The sequence below is a fragment of the Phaenicophaeus curvirostris genome, chromosome 8, assembly GCF_032191515.1.
Source record: "Phaenicophaeus curvirostris isolate KB17595 chromosome 8, BPBGC_Pcur_1.0, whole genome shotgun sequence".
In the NCBI taxonomy this organism is placed as follows: Eukaryota; Metazoa; Chordata; class Aves; order Cuculiformes; family Cuculidae; genus Phaenicophaeus; species Phaenicophaeus curvirostris.
This window is the reverse complement of record NC_091399.1, coordinates 21,463,210-21,478,993: the sequence shown is the minus strand read 5'-3', so window position 1 is coordinate 21,478,993 and position 15,784 is coordinate 21,463,210. Positions and strand designations below refer to the sequence as shown.

Genomic DNA, 15,784 nt, shown 5'->3' with positions numbered 1-15,784 from the left:
GGAAAGACAGAGATCTGCATGCTGAAGCTGTATTTAACTGCCAGAATCATTAGAATATTCATTTTTATACATCAGCAGAAGCTTTCTTTTTCATATAGAAACAACAGGAGAAAAAGAACAGTGCAAAAACCCTTCAGCACAAAATTATCAGGAATGTTAAAACAGGCTCCTCAAATACCACGGCCTTCAGCGTGCCTTATACACAGTTCTTGATTTCCTAGCAGCATGAGGAAGAATCCACCTTTCTCTTAGCCTTTCGGTTGCTCCCTCCTCTATCTAGAAGCCTTTGGCATGTTTATGTATTTAAAGATAAAAAATGCCAGAGACAGATTGCTACTCTTCTCTTCAAAACCATTCAGGCAAACGCTCAGGTAGACGAAGCACCAGATTCCAAGAGCATTTCAGAATACTGTTAGCTTTACAATCACCTTTTCCTAGTTATCGGTACAAAAAATTGTACAGGTTACAAACTATTTAAAAACCCTGCACCTTTAAAAACCTTGCACGTAAATTGGGCTTCTGGTTTTGGCGTTCAGACACAAGAATGCTCCTCTACCACGCCTGTCGACTCCCCAGAGCAATGCTGCAAGGGAGAATCTCTCCATAGGCATCTCCACCACTCATCTTTGGGGCATCCCATTTCTGCTACCAAATCTCATACAGCAAATTGAATAAACCCACAATAAGGTTTAAATACAAATGCACAACCTTTTCTCAAGGGGTATGCTAGCCTTATTGGAAATAGTATGATTTAGATAATATTTTTGCTACCAACAAAACAGAAATCCCTACTCTTATTCCTCCTGCCTCATGATTTAAATAAAAGTAAGTTGTACTTTTTGGCTTTTTTTTTTTTTATTTAAATCCCACAGTGTTGTTCAGAAGAGGCAGCCACATGTATCCTCAGGCAGTTCTTTTCACACACTCCTATTTGGAAATTCATACCCAAATATTACAGGTTTTATCATGCTGAAACAGACAGCTCAAGACTGGAGAAGCTGTAAACCATAAACTATGTAGGATGGATGCTGTACCTTTAAACAAGTATGGTTAAACTATGCAGCTGTTGGTAAATTCACACAACCATTTCTGCTAATCATAAACAAAACTGAAATAATCGGAGAAAAAAATACATGAAAACAAATATTTGTAAGTCAATGCTGACAAGAGGTCTTGCCAAGGGCAAACCTCCTGGCACTAGGAAGTGGCAGAAGGATCTGTCCGTGTGCTCCAAGTGAAACACCAATGTTCCAAAGGAATTGCAGGGTTTCCAGCAGGTGGTGCCCAAAGCTCAGGAAGCCGTTTGCATCTCTTTCTCCTTTGTCCATGCTTGGGCACAAAGTTGAAAGCCTACTTAAGTGCAGCAGAACCCAGGAAAGCAAATTGAAACCATATTGACACTTACACCATGTTGTCCACGTCAACTCAGACAAGCCCTCAGGATCAACCACAGCGCTATCCTTACACTTTTGTCTGGGAGATACCGGGCACTAATCCCCCTTCAACCACATGGATTCCCCACCTCAGTTCCACACCGTCCAGGCTATCTCCTACAGTCACAATCACATTCCAGTGGAGGAGAACAAAGCTGCGAGCATGTGAGGTAGGAAGTGGGCTTCTTAAGTTAACTGTCCATGCTCACATTTTATTCTGTCCTCCCACCCACCCAGTCTCCTGCCCTCCCAGCTCCAATTCCGCCAATCCCGCTATCTGCAGTTAGCCACAGTTTTGCTCAGGAGCAGCTCCCACACCCAGCCAACCCGCCAGGCTTCCCCAGCATTGCTACTTAATAAGGGCCACAGCATAATTCAACGCATTAGATTTTAAAGTCATACTACCCACCAATTAACTAATAGATAAATATGGCATTGTAGTCCCTTTTAATAGCTTTCAACTGAGTACAGGTTAAGGAACAAGGACACATCCCAAAAGCACGTGTACTGTTGTAATAAGACAGCGAACAGCTGGCTACCCAAGGCTCTGTAAAGATTCCTCATTTCAATTCACTTGAAAGATTACAATCCATCTAAAAATTTTGAAAGCGCTGCTAGAACATCCTCATCTTCCTAATAATAACTTCTTCATGTTGTTTTCCCTAAAGATACTGCTGAAGTCAAATAAAGAGCAGCGTTGCACATTACAGAGCAACAGCTCATTAATAACTCCTCATGACTATACTAAAACACACACCTTTTTTACACTAAATTCATTAATCAGACAGAACAAACTATTTCTTTTTAGCCCAACAGTAAATCTCATCTCCAACTCCCAAGACAATATACAAGTGTTTCCAGAGCCCCGGTGGAAGGCCTGCAAAACCCAAGTGCTGCCCTGCCTGGAAGGGCGGCAGTAAGCAGCTGCAGGGCGCTGCAGCTCCGAAAAGCTGCATTCCCTGCATCTGAAACACCCAAACAAGTACATGGATATGACTACTGAGAACAATATGAGCACATTCTCATCAGCATTGCTGGAGCAGAGGACTGCTGGAACTGCTTCCCATTCTCTCTCAAGAGAAGATACCAAGTACTTTTTAAGTGGCTTAGGGAAAGCATCCTCAGTGTCACAGGAAGGGGCTGCAGCCTTGCCCCTGATGCTACCTAAAACGTATAGTGCATACACACACAGTACAGACAGAGCTGCTAAAAGCTATTGTCCTGCTCTATCTGCACAGAAACCTGCACCTTTTAATCAAGTCCCGTAGTTCCAGACTCAGGGACAATATCCTTCTAACTTCACAAGGAGCAAATTTAAGCATGCTAGGAAAACTGAATACAGGTATACAGAAGAAATGTTAACATGGAAGAGACTAACTTCAATGAGAAGCTAGAGGAACGCACTGTGAATCAGCTCTCGGATATGAGTACTCAGTGACACAATCTGCAATGGCTATAATCTTAGCATCAGGAGCTACCAAAGGTTGTGCAAGTATTCCTTTGGTGGCAGTGGGGTTTGAGGTAGGTTTTGTTGTTGTTTGGGTTTTGGCTTGGTGCATCTTGTGTTTGTTTATTTCTTTAAACTAATAACTTACATCTCTCCAGGGTTATGAATCTCATCAATCAGTAAGAACAGACCAAAAAATTCCTTAGTCCAATGTGGGTAACTTTAAGAACACAAATCACAATGAACAAGCATGTACAAGGATAGCACAGAGACCACGTCATGATGAGGAACAATAAACACAAGTGAGTGAGAAAGACGTGGTGATGTGCTGCCAGGCTCCTTACCCATTGCTGCTGCTGCTGGAGCTCCCTGATGGTATTCTCAGCTCGCTCCAGTTTAGAAGTGGCCTCATCACTCTGCTGTTTGAGGGTGGCCAGCTCCCGCTTTATGAGGTAGTTTTCCTCAGCCTCCTGGGCCCTCGTCACTTGTCCCTTAGGACATAATTTATTTGGTTTTAAGCAATTGAGGACAAATCCAAGAAAGATTGGCTTTGTGATGCTTAGCTGCTTATCTCATCAGATTGGTTTTGCAAACAGTAATTGATAGAAATTTTAGGATGATAATAGTAAACAGCTGCTTTAGTACCTTATTACAGGGTTCAGCAAGCACAATTGTGTACCTGCATTTAGTTCCATTCATGCAGTATTATCATTGTACATGCACAGATTTAAGGTTGCAATGCTCGAATTCCAGTGTTAATAGTGTCATAGAATCCACTTGTCATCGGAATTCATACCAAAAAATTGCATTAGGTTAGAAAAAACATTACAACGTGCAGGTATTGGGCTTATATATTTTTAGTAAACAAAATTAAACAAGTTTCTAGCAAGAGATTAGCTCTATATTTATTCCAAAACAGCAAGGCAGGGATTGAGTGCAGCATGCAAATACGCATGCATTAAAGCAGTCAAGGGGTTTCTGAGAGCAGGAAGAGTCATACAGTAAGAGACTAAAAGACTATACCTGTATCAATCTATCTGCCAAGGAAGCACTTTCCTACAAGGGAAAAATTCAGATAGAAGTAAGGAAAAGAAAAACAAAACAAAAAAAGAGGGTGATAATAGTGACCAAGAAAAAAAAAAAAAGACAAGAGCTCAGAGAAAGAATTCTACCATTTTCTATACAACTCTTCCTGTAAGTTAAGGCATGTCAGCCTGAAGTGCCAAGCAGCAGCCTTTTTGGCAGTAGGTTTAACACCGCCCATCTGTGAAACAAGATCTCAAGGCCATATTTCCGCAACTCTTTAACATCCACCTACAGGAGATACGGTATCTTTATCTGAACGGCTTGCTTCTCTAATTAACAAAAGTGATTGATACATTATCCAATATGATCTAGCCAATCGATGCGAGACACAATCTATGGTCGGTCTACAACATGAAAAGAAGGTACAATCTGAGCACAGAGCCAATTCTACTCAGTACTAGGGCATTCATGCAGAACTAAAACCTCCAAAAAGATGAAGCAGGAATGTTGAATGGTGCAAACTGACAGACACAAAGAGAAAATTCCAACTCTGACAGCTAACGTTTTGCTTTACTGGTCTCTTGCAGTAACTCAGCTGAGCAGTTCATAGATTCTCTTTCCTTGGCAGAATTTTGCAAGACAGAAATTTTCATTTCTGCACTGACAAGCACCATGTCCCCCTCCCCTTCCAAGCTCCACATTTAACTAATCTCAACTCTATAATCCTTGAAAGCATTCATTTATTGCAGATTGGACAACAGAGAACAGAATTATCTAGAGACCACCGCTGTCCTTGGAACTTAAATTTTAATAAAAGCCCAGACTGGTTGATAAGAACTATTACTTTGAATTTAAGGTAAGATGTTTGTCACTAAGGACACTAAGGAAATCACAACTACATCATACAGGTTAGGATGAGGAAAAGATATTTTTAAATAACAATAAGTTTCCAACAGAAGAACTGAATGTGTCTGCTCCTTATGAGCCTTTTTCAGATGCTGTGATACCTATCTTCAGAAATTCTTATTAATAGACAATATTTTCCCATTTTGAAGTGCTCTAAGTCCAGTCAGAATGGGATACCCTGAAAGTGAATTCTGAAATTTTAAGAACAGAATTTACAAAAGCACTGGTGGCTGGCAGTTCATCATGAGCTTCCTAATTTTAAAAAATCTAACTTCAAACCTTTGCTCGTGAAGTATAAACCAGGGACATTTACTGCTAAAAATGTGCCAAGTGTATGGAATTGATTCACTACACTTCAAACTTCTTAAAAAATAAGAATGCTCTTTTCAGTTAATTTTATCAGCACTTCAACATTAGAAACAAAGATGTTTATAAAACTGTATTTTTGGTCACAGCCTTCACAATAAGTCCTGCATAATGTGCATTTTTCCAAACTAGTGATTCAGAATTTCTGAGTGATTCAGAAGTCACTCAATTAGAATGATATGATTGGCTGTTTTTCCAGTGAATGGTGATGGATTGCACAACTGAAGTGTGGCACCTTTTGGCTATGTCAACACATAATATTCAATTCTAAACAGAATCTTTACCCTTTTCTTCCCTGTGGAACAGTAACAACTGTTCACAGCTCGCAAGAGCATTCATTTTAATTTGTGACAGACAGTTGCTGTTCCTGTTTAAAGTGGACAAGAGCATTCTCACTCTAGAACAGACCACCTCGGGGCAATCTGTCACGGAGCCCAGCATCAAAATACAGAGAGGCCACTGCAGAACGCTGCCAGCGTGGTGGCAGTGCATTGACAACAGTCAGCCTGCGCACTTCTAAAGTGACTTCTAAAGTAACTTCCAGTTACAGAGAAGCCTAAGAAAACTCTATACCAGACTAAAACTATGAGAAATGTCTGAAAAGGTATTCTCCCCCCATGTACTCCAAATTGCTACAAAAATTCAAATCTCTGTAAAACAAACTAATGGCAGCACCCTTCCTGTGCTGAATTATGCTGCAACACCCCTATCTGCTGCTGGGTGATGAAGTGACCTGCCTTCACCTCCAGCTCTCTCTCTGCGCTGGCAGGTCTGTCACTTTGCTCCTATGTAAAAACCCCCATCAACTTCAGATTTCCAAAACTGAGGATTCTTTCACAATAACTTCTTTTCCACTCAAGCAATCCGCTGTTTCACGTGGTCTTCTGGACTCCGAACAGATGCTTCTAACTCAGGAGGAAAACAGTACAACCGAAGCTGGGTAGGTCAAAAGGTTTGATCTCATATTCCCTAAGAGCCAGACATAACCTCAAACATCTCAAGCACTGACCCCAATTGCTCGGTTATTGCCACGCTGTTTGGGTAAGCCCCGTTAGTAAACATCACTGATGAGCAAGAAAAACATGAAGCTCTAAACCCGAGATTCCCATTTCATAGAATAAAACTGCCGTCAGTTTAAGTGTAAATTAGCACAAAGTTAAATCTAATCACCAGCATACTTACTTTTTCTAATGTTTCAATGCGCTGTTTCAGGAGTCTGTTTTCAGTCCGTAACCTCTGGAAGGCAAACAGTTCAGTCAAGTTAGGAACTGGAAGCCTGGTAAGAGCCAAGCAAGCTAACAACATTTTCTCATCACATCTATGAAAATCAATATAAATACAAAAAAAATTATTGGCCTCAACATCCTTTTATATGATGCACTAACTCCAACAGTGAGTTTAAACAGCTTCATGCAGCGAAGTTGGAAAGTTGTCTTGTGTTATACGAAAGCATCTGTGCTGCATTAGATCAAAGCAGTTTGTCTGCTAGTGAACCACACTGCTTAACCACACAGCAGACTTGACAACCTCCTCTTCACAAACCAAGTCAGACAGAGTCTTCATGGCTAAGGGACAGAAACTGTATTCCCTGTGTTAGGACAGGCTGATGAGACAGCTACGAGGTTTCCTTTCTTTTCCTCCCAAGAATTTAAGCTCAACTATGTAATAATACTTATTTAATCTGTAAATTTACACTGAAAATCATTTACCTCAGATGCCCTGGAAGTGAGAAGGAACTGTACCAAACTGCATGTTTTACCAGTGCATTTCCTACAGATTTTAGCAGTTTGCATCCAGACAGAAGATGTGTGTAGCCCTAAGAACAGAGCCACGGTTATCAGTTCAGTAACTTTTTACTCTGCCAGGCTGACAGGCCTGCAGTGTGCTTGTTTTTCCAGCTCCCTAAAACAACACAACTTCTTAGCAAAAGAGAGCAAGTCCCAAACTGTTTATGTGAGCTCCCAAAGCAGGGCCTAGGAACAGCCAGCTTTGGGTTGGTGGGGTGGTTGGTTGGGGCATTTTGGTTGGGTTTTGGTTGGTTGGTTTTGTTGCGGTTCTTAGCGGGGCAGGGAAGGATTTGAAATCAGTTCAAGTACTAGAATCTAAAGTTACAATTGTTTTTCAAATTATTTTATTCTGCCCTACTCTGCAGAGGGCTGCCATCTGAGCCCTGCACATCCCCTGTTCCAAGATGCCGTTACAGCAGAACATAACTCTGCTCACTGCCCCACTGCCCGTCACAGCGGTCACAGCCTGCTGGAAAGAGCTCAGCACTCCCAGGAAAACAGCACTGAATTGGCCTGAGGAAACAGATCCTGAAGGGCCAAATGACCAGCAAGGGGCAGGCCGACGAGGTAACTTGCTCCCTCAACTGAGCTCCGTATGCTGCACTCACCCATCATTTCTCCCATTGCCTTTTCTCATGGAACTAGCTAGAAACACAGTGCAAGGAAGCACATCCAAATCAAACACCATGCTGTGAAAAAAAAGTGAAAAAAGAAAAAAGGCAGCAAAAGCTATTTATGTCATAAAAGCAAAAAGCTGCAGTGGTTCAGTAAATGAAGGAAGTAGGTCAAGTCAGGGACTTAGGGAAACACCAACTGCATTTGCAGGGTGGGTTTTTCCACAATAGGTATCGATTGCAGAAGCCCTGAAAGAAAAAGTGTCTGCAGACAGAGGACAATCTTGAGTCCAACGCGTAAGGAAAAACAAGAACTTCCAACAAATGATAAGCCACTTGTGCATTCTGATAAACTCTGCATGAAAATATGTTCTACCAGCCTCCCTTGTGGGGCACCTACATCTAACCTAATGTATTCAGAACCCCTGAAGAATGAAGTTGTTTGTAATCAAGATTCAGTCAGCATGATAAAACAAAAACTAAGTACAGCATGTCTCCATCAAATATTTTTCTTTAAATGCCCTACAGAATTCTCAACAATTTCACTATCAGTGCCCTTTATGAACAGACATCCCAATACAAATGTTGAAAGGAAAGAGTGTGGGAGCCCCAGTCTGGCTATTTGCAGTGATCAAGTATGTGTCAGGAATGAAACGGACCCATAAGTAAATTTGTTAAGGTTCTCTTACTTTAATTTCAACTTGTTCTTCCATTTCTTTTGTCTTTATTGTAGTGTATTCCTTTTCTAACCTAAAAATTAGAAATAGTAAATTATGATTAGAAAAATTGCAGATAACTTACTTGACGTAACACCTAACAAACAGCAGAACAGAGAAACAGATTACTGATATTTCCTCTGTTTAAGCAGCCACTTGAAATGCACTCCTGCACATATTTAGACTGGACATTCAAAACAAAAATTCAAACACGAAGACCCCTGTAGATTTGAAATAACTCTGAACCAGCACCCCAAAGTGCAGGTGTCTGCTTGCACACATTTGCAGCAGCTACTCTGTAATAACCCCGAAATCTGAACTGCACAGTAATCAATACAACAGACTCAGGTAAAAGGAAAAAAAAATGGGAAAGCCTGGACAACAGAAAGATGCAAGAAGATTGCAGATAAATATCTTAAATCTCTATAATGATTGTGGCCCCTCTCCAGCAAACCACAGAATTGTCCCAATTGAAATAGGTGGCAACAAGAAAAACACAATGAGAGAAACGATGTCTCTACAGAAGGCAACCAAGGAAGTTCAGATGTAGAATGTTAGGATTTTAAACAACATACACTTATATCTGCTTTCAGAGAGAATGTTTTTCCTCTCAACAGCTTTGCTTCTACTTCTGTTTGGGAGAAGACTGCTCACTGTACAGCACCGATCATAGGCTGCCAACAGAAGGACTGGCAAACTCAACTTGAAAGCCCCAAGCAGAGCCTGCAGGGCAAGCACTGTGAGTGGGCAACACATTACAGCCAACCGGAGAATCGCCAGACTTTGCCTGGGAAAAGCACAGTATGTGCAGTGGAGCTACCAAACATCACTTACTGCAGGCAGAAAAGAGGAGACATGCAACTAACCTTAAAAAAAATAGTTTTACGCTCAAGATTCCAAACCCACGGTGAAAGTTATTTCACAACGACGAATGCTACTACAAAGTTTCATCAATTTGTATTTCAAACATACATGCACTCTTTAGCACTGTGAACAGTACCAGTTCCTGAGAACTAAAGTCTTCAGAATTTAGGCCAAATCACAAAGTTTAACCTCTTTTTCCTGCTTCACCCTTAAAAAAAAAAAGAAACAATCCCCCAGAAACATACCCTCACTTCTTCTATCCAGGTCCTGTTTACAGAAGTGCTGTAATTCCCCACAACTCACAGCTTTCTTCAAAAGCTTTTTAGGTCATTCTTCTAAATGAGTTATAGCTTAACTTTATTTAAGAAAAATGGCAAATACTGCTTTAGAATAACCTTCTTGCAGACAGAACTTCAGTTTCAACTGTTTATAGCAAAAAAACTTAAAGATGGAAAATTCAAAACAAAATATCAAGTTGTTTTAAAGGTAAACAAACAGCTCTTAGCAACAGTAGAATCTATTTTCTCAAAACATTATACCTACTTTTTCATCTTTTTTGCATTGTATTTGACTTGGTAAGATGCTTGGATTAATTTTTCTGGACCACTGTCAAACTGATGTGGAATGACCTTTTGAAAGTGCTAAAAGCAATCAGAGCACAAGATTACATATGATTAATAGCTGCAGGAAACACACACACACATACACATTACACATTTCAGATATCTCTCAGAATTATTACCACCTTAATTTACCTGTAACATTCCTTCCATGTCAAGTTGTAGCAATTCTGCTTGGTTCATCTGAAGCACTGCTAAACCTACTCGAAACACTATCTCTAAGCCCTGAAAACAGAAGGTAAGAAATACCCAACAATTATTCATGGCACTGTCAGCAGCACAGAACGATTCCAGTATTTACTGATGTTGAAAGTCTCACCCAGTTTCTCAAACAGGCAAAAGGCTACTGAAAAATCTGTCCACAAATTGGTTCTGGGTTTCCTGTTTAGTCCCAAGGACAGGCTGTTGCGCTATTTGTCCTGATGCCGGACCCCCCACTCCAAGGGGCTGGTGCTACGGTAAGAGCTCAAGTCACAGGTGTCATCTGTGTCATCTTTACCAAACATTTTAAATATATCTACTGCAAAAAAAAAAAACCCAGGGACTTCTCAAAAAGCCATTTTAATATCCAACATGGTACAACACAGCTAAACTGCTTAAACAGATAGAAGCCAATGTCTCACTCATCTGTACTGTCCTGGACATTCTCGAGTGTAAACTGAAAGGACCCACCTCTGACTGACAATTTTCTAAAAGGTGATCGCAGAGAAAGAGCAGACCATAAGCTTTAGTTTGTTACCAGCTAAAACCACACAAAGCCTTAATCCTAAACATGACTTGGGTGTCTTTGAGACAGTGACATGGAATAATCCCATAAATTTTTCTGACTACTGTTTATCATCCATACAACAGAAGATGCCAACATTCCCTATTCTTGGCCTGCATATCCATTATGAAGCTTTAATTTTGGCCTGAAAGCAGCATTAGTTTCCACTCCAAATATACTATAATACAGGGAAACAGATGTCCCGGTTGTACGCAATGCTTTTGCACTGAATCCACAACTGACAAGTTTGGTAACTCCTTGCAGGCATGAAAGATTTCACTGTGACATGTATGCTGGGACAAACGGCCGACGCCTTGGCATATCCGTGATATTGGCAGCAAGCACAGAGCAAACGGCCGGTGTTCTCATGCTTGCTAGCTTGTTGAGACCTTGGAATCTTTACTAAGACCCATGAGTTAATAAGAAAAGAATGCATTAGATGGAAAACATGAAGATAAGGGGCACATCTGTGGTAAATAGTGGGTTGCACTCTATCGCTGTAAATGCAGGATTCTCACAGGTGGAAATTCACTAGGTTAGCTGCTGACAGGACACAGAAACACTACATAAGGTTTGCATCCACTCAATAAAGGTGATCTCGCTTGTTGCCTCATCGACAGGGTCCGTGCCTTAATCGCTACAACTCCTCAATAGGCTTAGAGTACAGAGCTGCACACAGTATCTACATTCAAAGATTCGAATGTTCTTCCTTGATAAACTACATACGCATCTTCACCATCTGATAAGCCTAAGGACTAAAAAGCACGACTATTTGAGATTTGCCCATCATAATGGGATTTATACCACTACCTAAATAACTGCTTTTAGCAGCTGCTACTGAAACAGAATCCAGAAGTATCGAGTACTTACCTCAGACATAAAGATATCAAATATTCTTGTTGCAATTGGTAGTGGAAAAGTTGTAAGGAATATAGTTAAAAACCACGATGATGCATACATAGAAGTGTGGAAACTCTGAGACTGGAAGTGCACATAAAGCTCTGGAAGATGCTCCTGGAAAAGAAATAGAAGAGAAAAAAACATATGTTAAGCTTCTGCTGGTGGCGTCTCCATGTTCTGGACAAATTCTGAAAAAATGCTGATATTCAGTATAGACAGCAGCTTTGTAACGCAGACTAGGCAAGATTTTATTACCAAGAACCATGCAACAGAAGCTCCAGTACAGAACTCCCTGCAGCACTTCTCTACCCTGCACAGACTACAAAAACACTTCCTGATCCTAACAGGAAGTCACAAGCCTGTAAATCCCTAAGTCACGTCTAGAGTAGGGAAGATCTCATGTACAGCCAGAGACCTCTGTCTTATCTGCTATCTAACACCCCACCCCACATCACATTAGGGACTGGATCACAAAACGCAAGCTTTTTTGTCTCTATCAGCCTCACCAGGAAGAAAACGTCCTGTCTGCCACACCTGAACATGATTTTAATTCTACAGAGGAGAGCATCTCCCACTTTCCATTTTTATATTAGCTCTAACGTGATTACCAATTGCATGAATTACAAATTGACTTTCAGAGTCCTCGATCCAAACAGAATAGGACACTCATACACTTAAACTGTAGCAATACAAAGCCTCAGGCTTCAGCGTTTAAAGCCAGCTGGTGTCTGCCAAAGGTTAAAGTAGGCCATACGGCCCCATGCATTCACCCCAAGTTCTGAAACTGGTTGCCGCCAAGAAAACAGCCTAGGAGCCAACAGACATTCCCGCTCTTGAACTGCAATTCTCCAGTCCTTACTAACAGCGACTAATGAGAAAGTCTGATAGGTACCTGTATCATGCATTCAAACTGATACATACAAAGGCCCAGTTCAGCCATGCTTGGTTTAAAAAGTTCTCGTAGTCTGTAATCTTGCATTAATTTAACAAACACACAGAATGCCTCTTCTTCTGGCATCTATATGAAAAACAAAAAAGTAAAACTTCAGGACAAACATAAGGATACATCAGAGTAAGTGCCTGGGAGAGTGTAAAGGTCTTGTGTGTGCGTGCAGTGTGGTCTGGGGGTGGATTGATTTTTTGGTTGGTGGGTTTTGGGACCATTTTTTTCTGGGGGAGTGGAATGTTTTTAAAGGTTTTATAACCAATTACTGTAATAAACTTTCATATATATATAGAATTCTATCAAGCAATTTCTAAGCTGAAACGGGTGTCTGAAAGTTTCTTACAGCCTGCTTTGTCATAAAACAAAAGGAAATTTAAGACTATCAAATCAACTGTGCAGTTCCATTTGAACTCCGAGGAGACTCAGTGTAACAGAACTAAAATGAGGAGTTCACTAATAGTTGAAGCAGTATTCACTAAAGTAGTTCACAAATCTGCAATCCTACCTTAGCTCTGAGAAACACATGTGTTCTCCCCCTCAAAGATAGAATCTTCTTGGCACAAAGGGCCACAGAAAACAAATCTCATTTGCTTTGCAGGGTAAACAGCTGCCCATGACAATATGACGATGGAAAATTAGTATAAAAGTTCCCAATAAACCACCATGGTATTATGCATTCTAACAAGGATTTTAAAGGTTCATATATTTTTAATATTGTGTTTACCTGCATAAGCAGTAATCCAACTATAAAAGCGCTTCCTTGACAGTATCCAACCTCACGATCCACCAAAGAATAAGCCTGGGGAATAAAGTTTTAAGACTCTTAACAATTAAAACCTCATTATTAATAGTAATTGTAGTTCATGGTGTTACTTTGCTAATAACATCCTCTTCCTCTCCCATACACAGCAAGGACAGACATTCTATTCAGAAGTTTTAGTCAGACATTCTAGCTGCTACCTGCGGCCACAAAGGGGTGAACTCTGCTCTCTGACAGCTACAGAGCTAAACCTAAGGCGTGCCTACAGAAATACAGGCAGTTTTCAGCTATGGGACCGTGCCAAAAGATAACAGAGAGAGCTGGCACGAAACTGCACAACACTACTGCTCTTTGAGGAGACAGACCTGACAAAGAAACAACAATTCTCTTCAGAGCAATGTGTACTGCAGTTTCATTTACAGATGGAGGAAACATGGGGATGTTCATGCACGCTGCATCTCCATTTTGGAGTTACGGAGGTTACTAGGATTTGGGAACTTGCTGACTTTGTTGTTGAAATATGTTGTATGGAGAAGTCTGTCTTGCAAAATTTAAATTCTATTACAGTAAAGACAAAATAATGCAAACATAATGTTATGGTGGCATCCTCATTGTGTGCTCGGGTTCTCCAACACTGCACATTAGCCTGCCATTCGCTGCTCCCACTGGCAGGTTCAGGAACACTTGAAAACTGAATGCTCGTTCTCATTTACAGTGATCTTGTCCTGGTCAGTGAGATTTACTTCACGGCACCGCTGGCTATCAGCAGGTAGCATGTGACTTCATTTTAATGCAACCTTAGGAAGCTTTTTTAATCTCTTTTCAAGTAAAACTCTTAACTAAAGGAATACCGCATACGAAAGCTATCTTTGAAACAAGGATGTAGTTTGTTAAACTGTTCATGTCAAGTGGAGTAAGTTTAAAACATGCGAACACATGAAACTGATGCCATTTTGGCATCCAAAGGTTTGTGCCTGTTCTTGCTCACATATTTTCAAGGTCTGAAATAGTGACTTACCTTCATTACATTGAACAAGACCTCCTGCCCTAGGCTGTCTTTTTCTTTAAAAAAATCATGTTCAGGGTATGTTCTAGCAATGTCCCTTCTTATTAACTTCTCACAAGGAGATGTCATTTTCAAAAGCTCTGAATACTGATCCTTAATTGGCATGCTTTGGGCACTGCACAAGAGCTGCCAAACAATTGCTCTGAAGTGATGAGGTATCCCTTTTCGAACAAGCTCCTGAAGCACAAAAGAGACACAAAAATTCATTATATATTTCCAGAAAATGTAAACATAAGATTAAAGAACAAAATACTTCAACAAATTTAAGTTCCTCACAACTTCAGAGAATGTTTACATCAAGTCACAAACTAATCATATAGTTTATAATGTGTACACTTCAATTTTAGTCTGATAGATCGTCAGCTAAGAGAAGGAATTCCTCTTAGCAGCTAAATTAGCTAATGAAAATAGCTCCCTATTCATAGTAAGCTACCTCAAAAACAGAATATTCAAATAGTTTTAAACAAGAACTCTCACGAGCCAGAACATAATATTTTCATATTTCACCGCACACTACTGACAATGACAACCTTAGTTATGTTTTCACCATTGAGATGTAAGAAATCACCAATTTAAAGTTATTTCCATTGTAAATGCAGAACGACACACGTTAGGCTGACTTTCAACAAACAAACCAAAACCACAAAAAATACTGAGAATTATTTAACCAGCAAAGGAAAACTCACTGGAAATGTAATTAAATATTTACTGAAAATTAGCCAAATGCTCCTCAAATTATACTTGGCCAGCTGTACAAACAAGCAACACTGGTGATACACTGAGGTGTTTCAATGCAGGCAATTCAAATAAACTGTATCCCACCACCTCTACTCACCGCTATCTCACTTCTGCTTTATCTTGCCAGGTTTATGGGGCCTTCTTTCCGTGCCCTTTTGGGAGCACCTTTCAGAAAACTGCTTTCTCTACACAAGCACGTAGGCTTGAATTGATTTTCTCCCCTTGCTTCCTCTCTCAAGTCATGTTCTCTCTTCACAACTGCTTCACATAAAAGATACTTCACTTGAGCCCATTGTTCTGCCTCCCCACAACCTATTCATACACACACATTTCAAACTGCTCAAAAGGCCCCGAAATTTGTATTCTGCACATAAAACCACAGACTGGAGTCACTAAAGAACTAAAGCAGCATGGACTTGCCTACAAACACAAAATCTCACGCTGCTGTACTTGCTGCCTCTGGAACATAGATATGTTCAGATGCCCTGAATACTTTTTAGTGTGAATTTACAATGTAATTGAATTCCAGTGCTGTACGCGTCCACTACTAACACTGACTGGGCAAAAACTTGTCAGTGCTTGTCCAGTTGAATAAGAATTTAGAAACTACGTGTTCTTCTGCTTGAAGTAATTCCTGGGGTCAACACACTGTGCATGCATAAAAACCTAAACTGATCAGAGACTCATACAGTAGAATTATCAGCTCTTCTAACAAGAATGCTTTAAAATGACAACATCCAGCTATCGGGTGTCCTAAAGTGGGTCTTCAGTAATTCCACGTTGGAAACATGAAGCAATTCTTCCCTGCGTTCATGTTAATATCTCTTTA

General features: G+C 40.4%; 1 protein-coding gene across 4 annotated transcripts in view; it reads right to left on the bottom strand.

Moving 5' to 3' along the window:
- Positions 1-15,784, bottom strand: part of EVI5 (ecotropic viral integration site 5) — a 70,954-nt gene that overhangs the window by 40,546 nt on the left and 14,624 nt on the right. For 3 of the 4 annotated variants that reach the window (XM_069862750.1, XM_069862752.1, XM_069862751.1), the window contains 10 exons: positions 14,170-14,394; positions 13,116-13,190; positions 12,338-12,463; positions 11,416-11,559; positions 9,915-10,004; positions 9,703-9,800; positions 8,269-8,329; positions 6,361-6,414; positions 3,904-3,936; positions 3,225-3,371 (listed from right to left, as the gene is read on the bottom strand). In XM_069862750.1, the coding sequence (XP_069718851.1) occupies positions 3,225-3,371; positions 3,904-3,936; positions 6,361-6,414; positions 8,269-8,329; positions 9,703-9,800; positions 9,915-10,004; positions 11,416-11,559; positions 12,338-12,463; positions 13,116-13,190; positions 14,170-14,394 (1,053 nt within the window). The remainder of the gene's footprint in view (positions 1-3,224; positions 3,372-3,903; positions 3,937-6,360; positions 6,415-8,268; positions 8,330-9,702; positions 9,801-9,914; positions 10,005-11,415; positions 11,560-12,337; positions 12,464-13,115; positions 13,191-14,169; positions 14,395-15,784) is intronic. The other variant, XM_069862753.1, reaches the window with a different exon arrangement.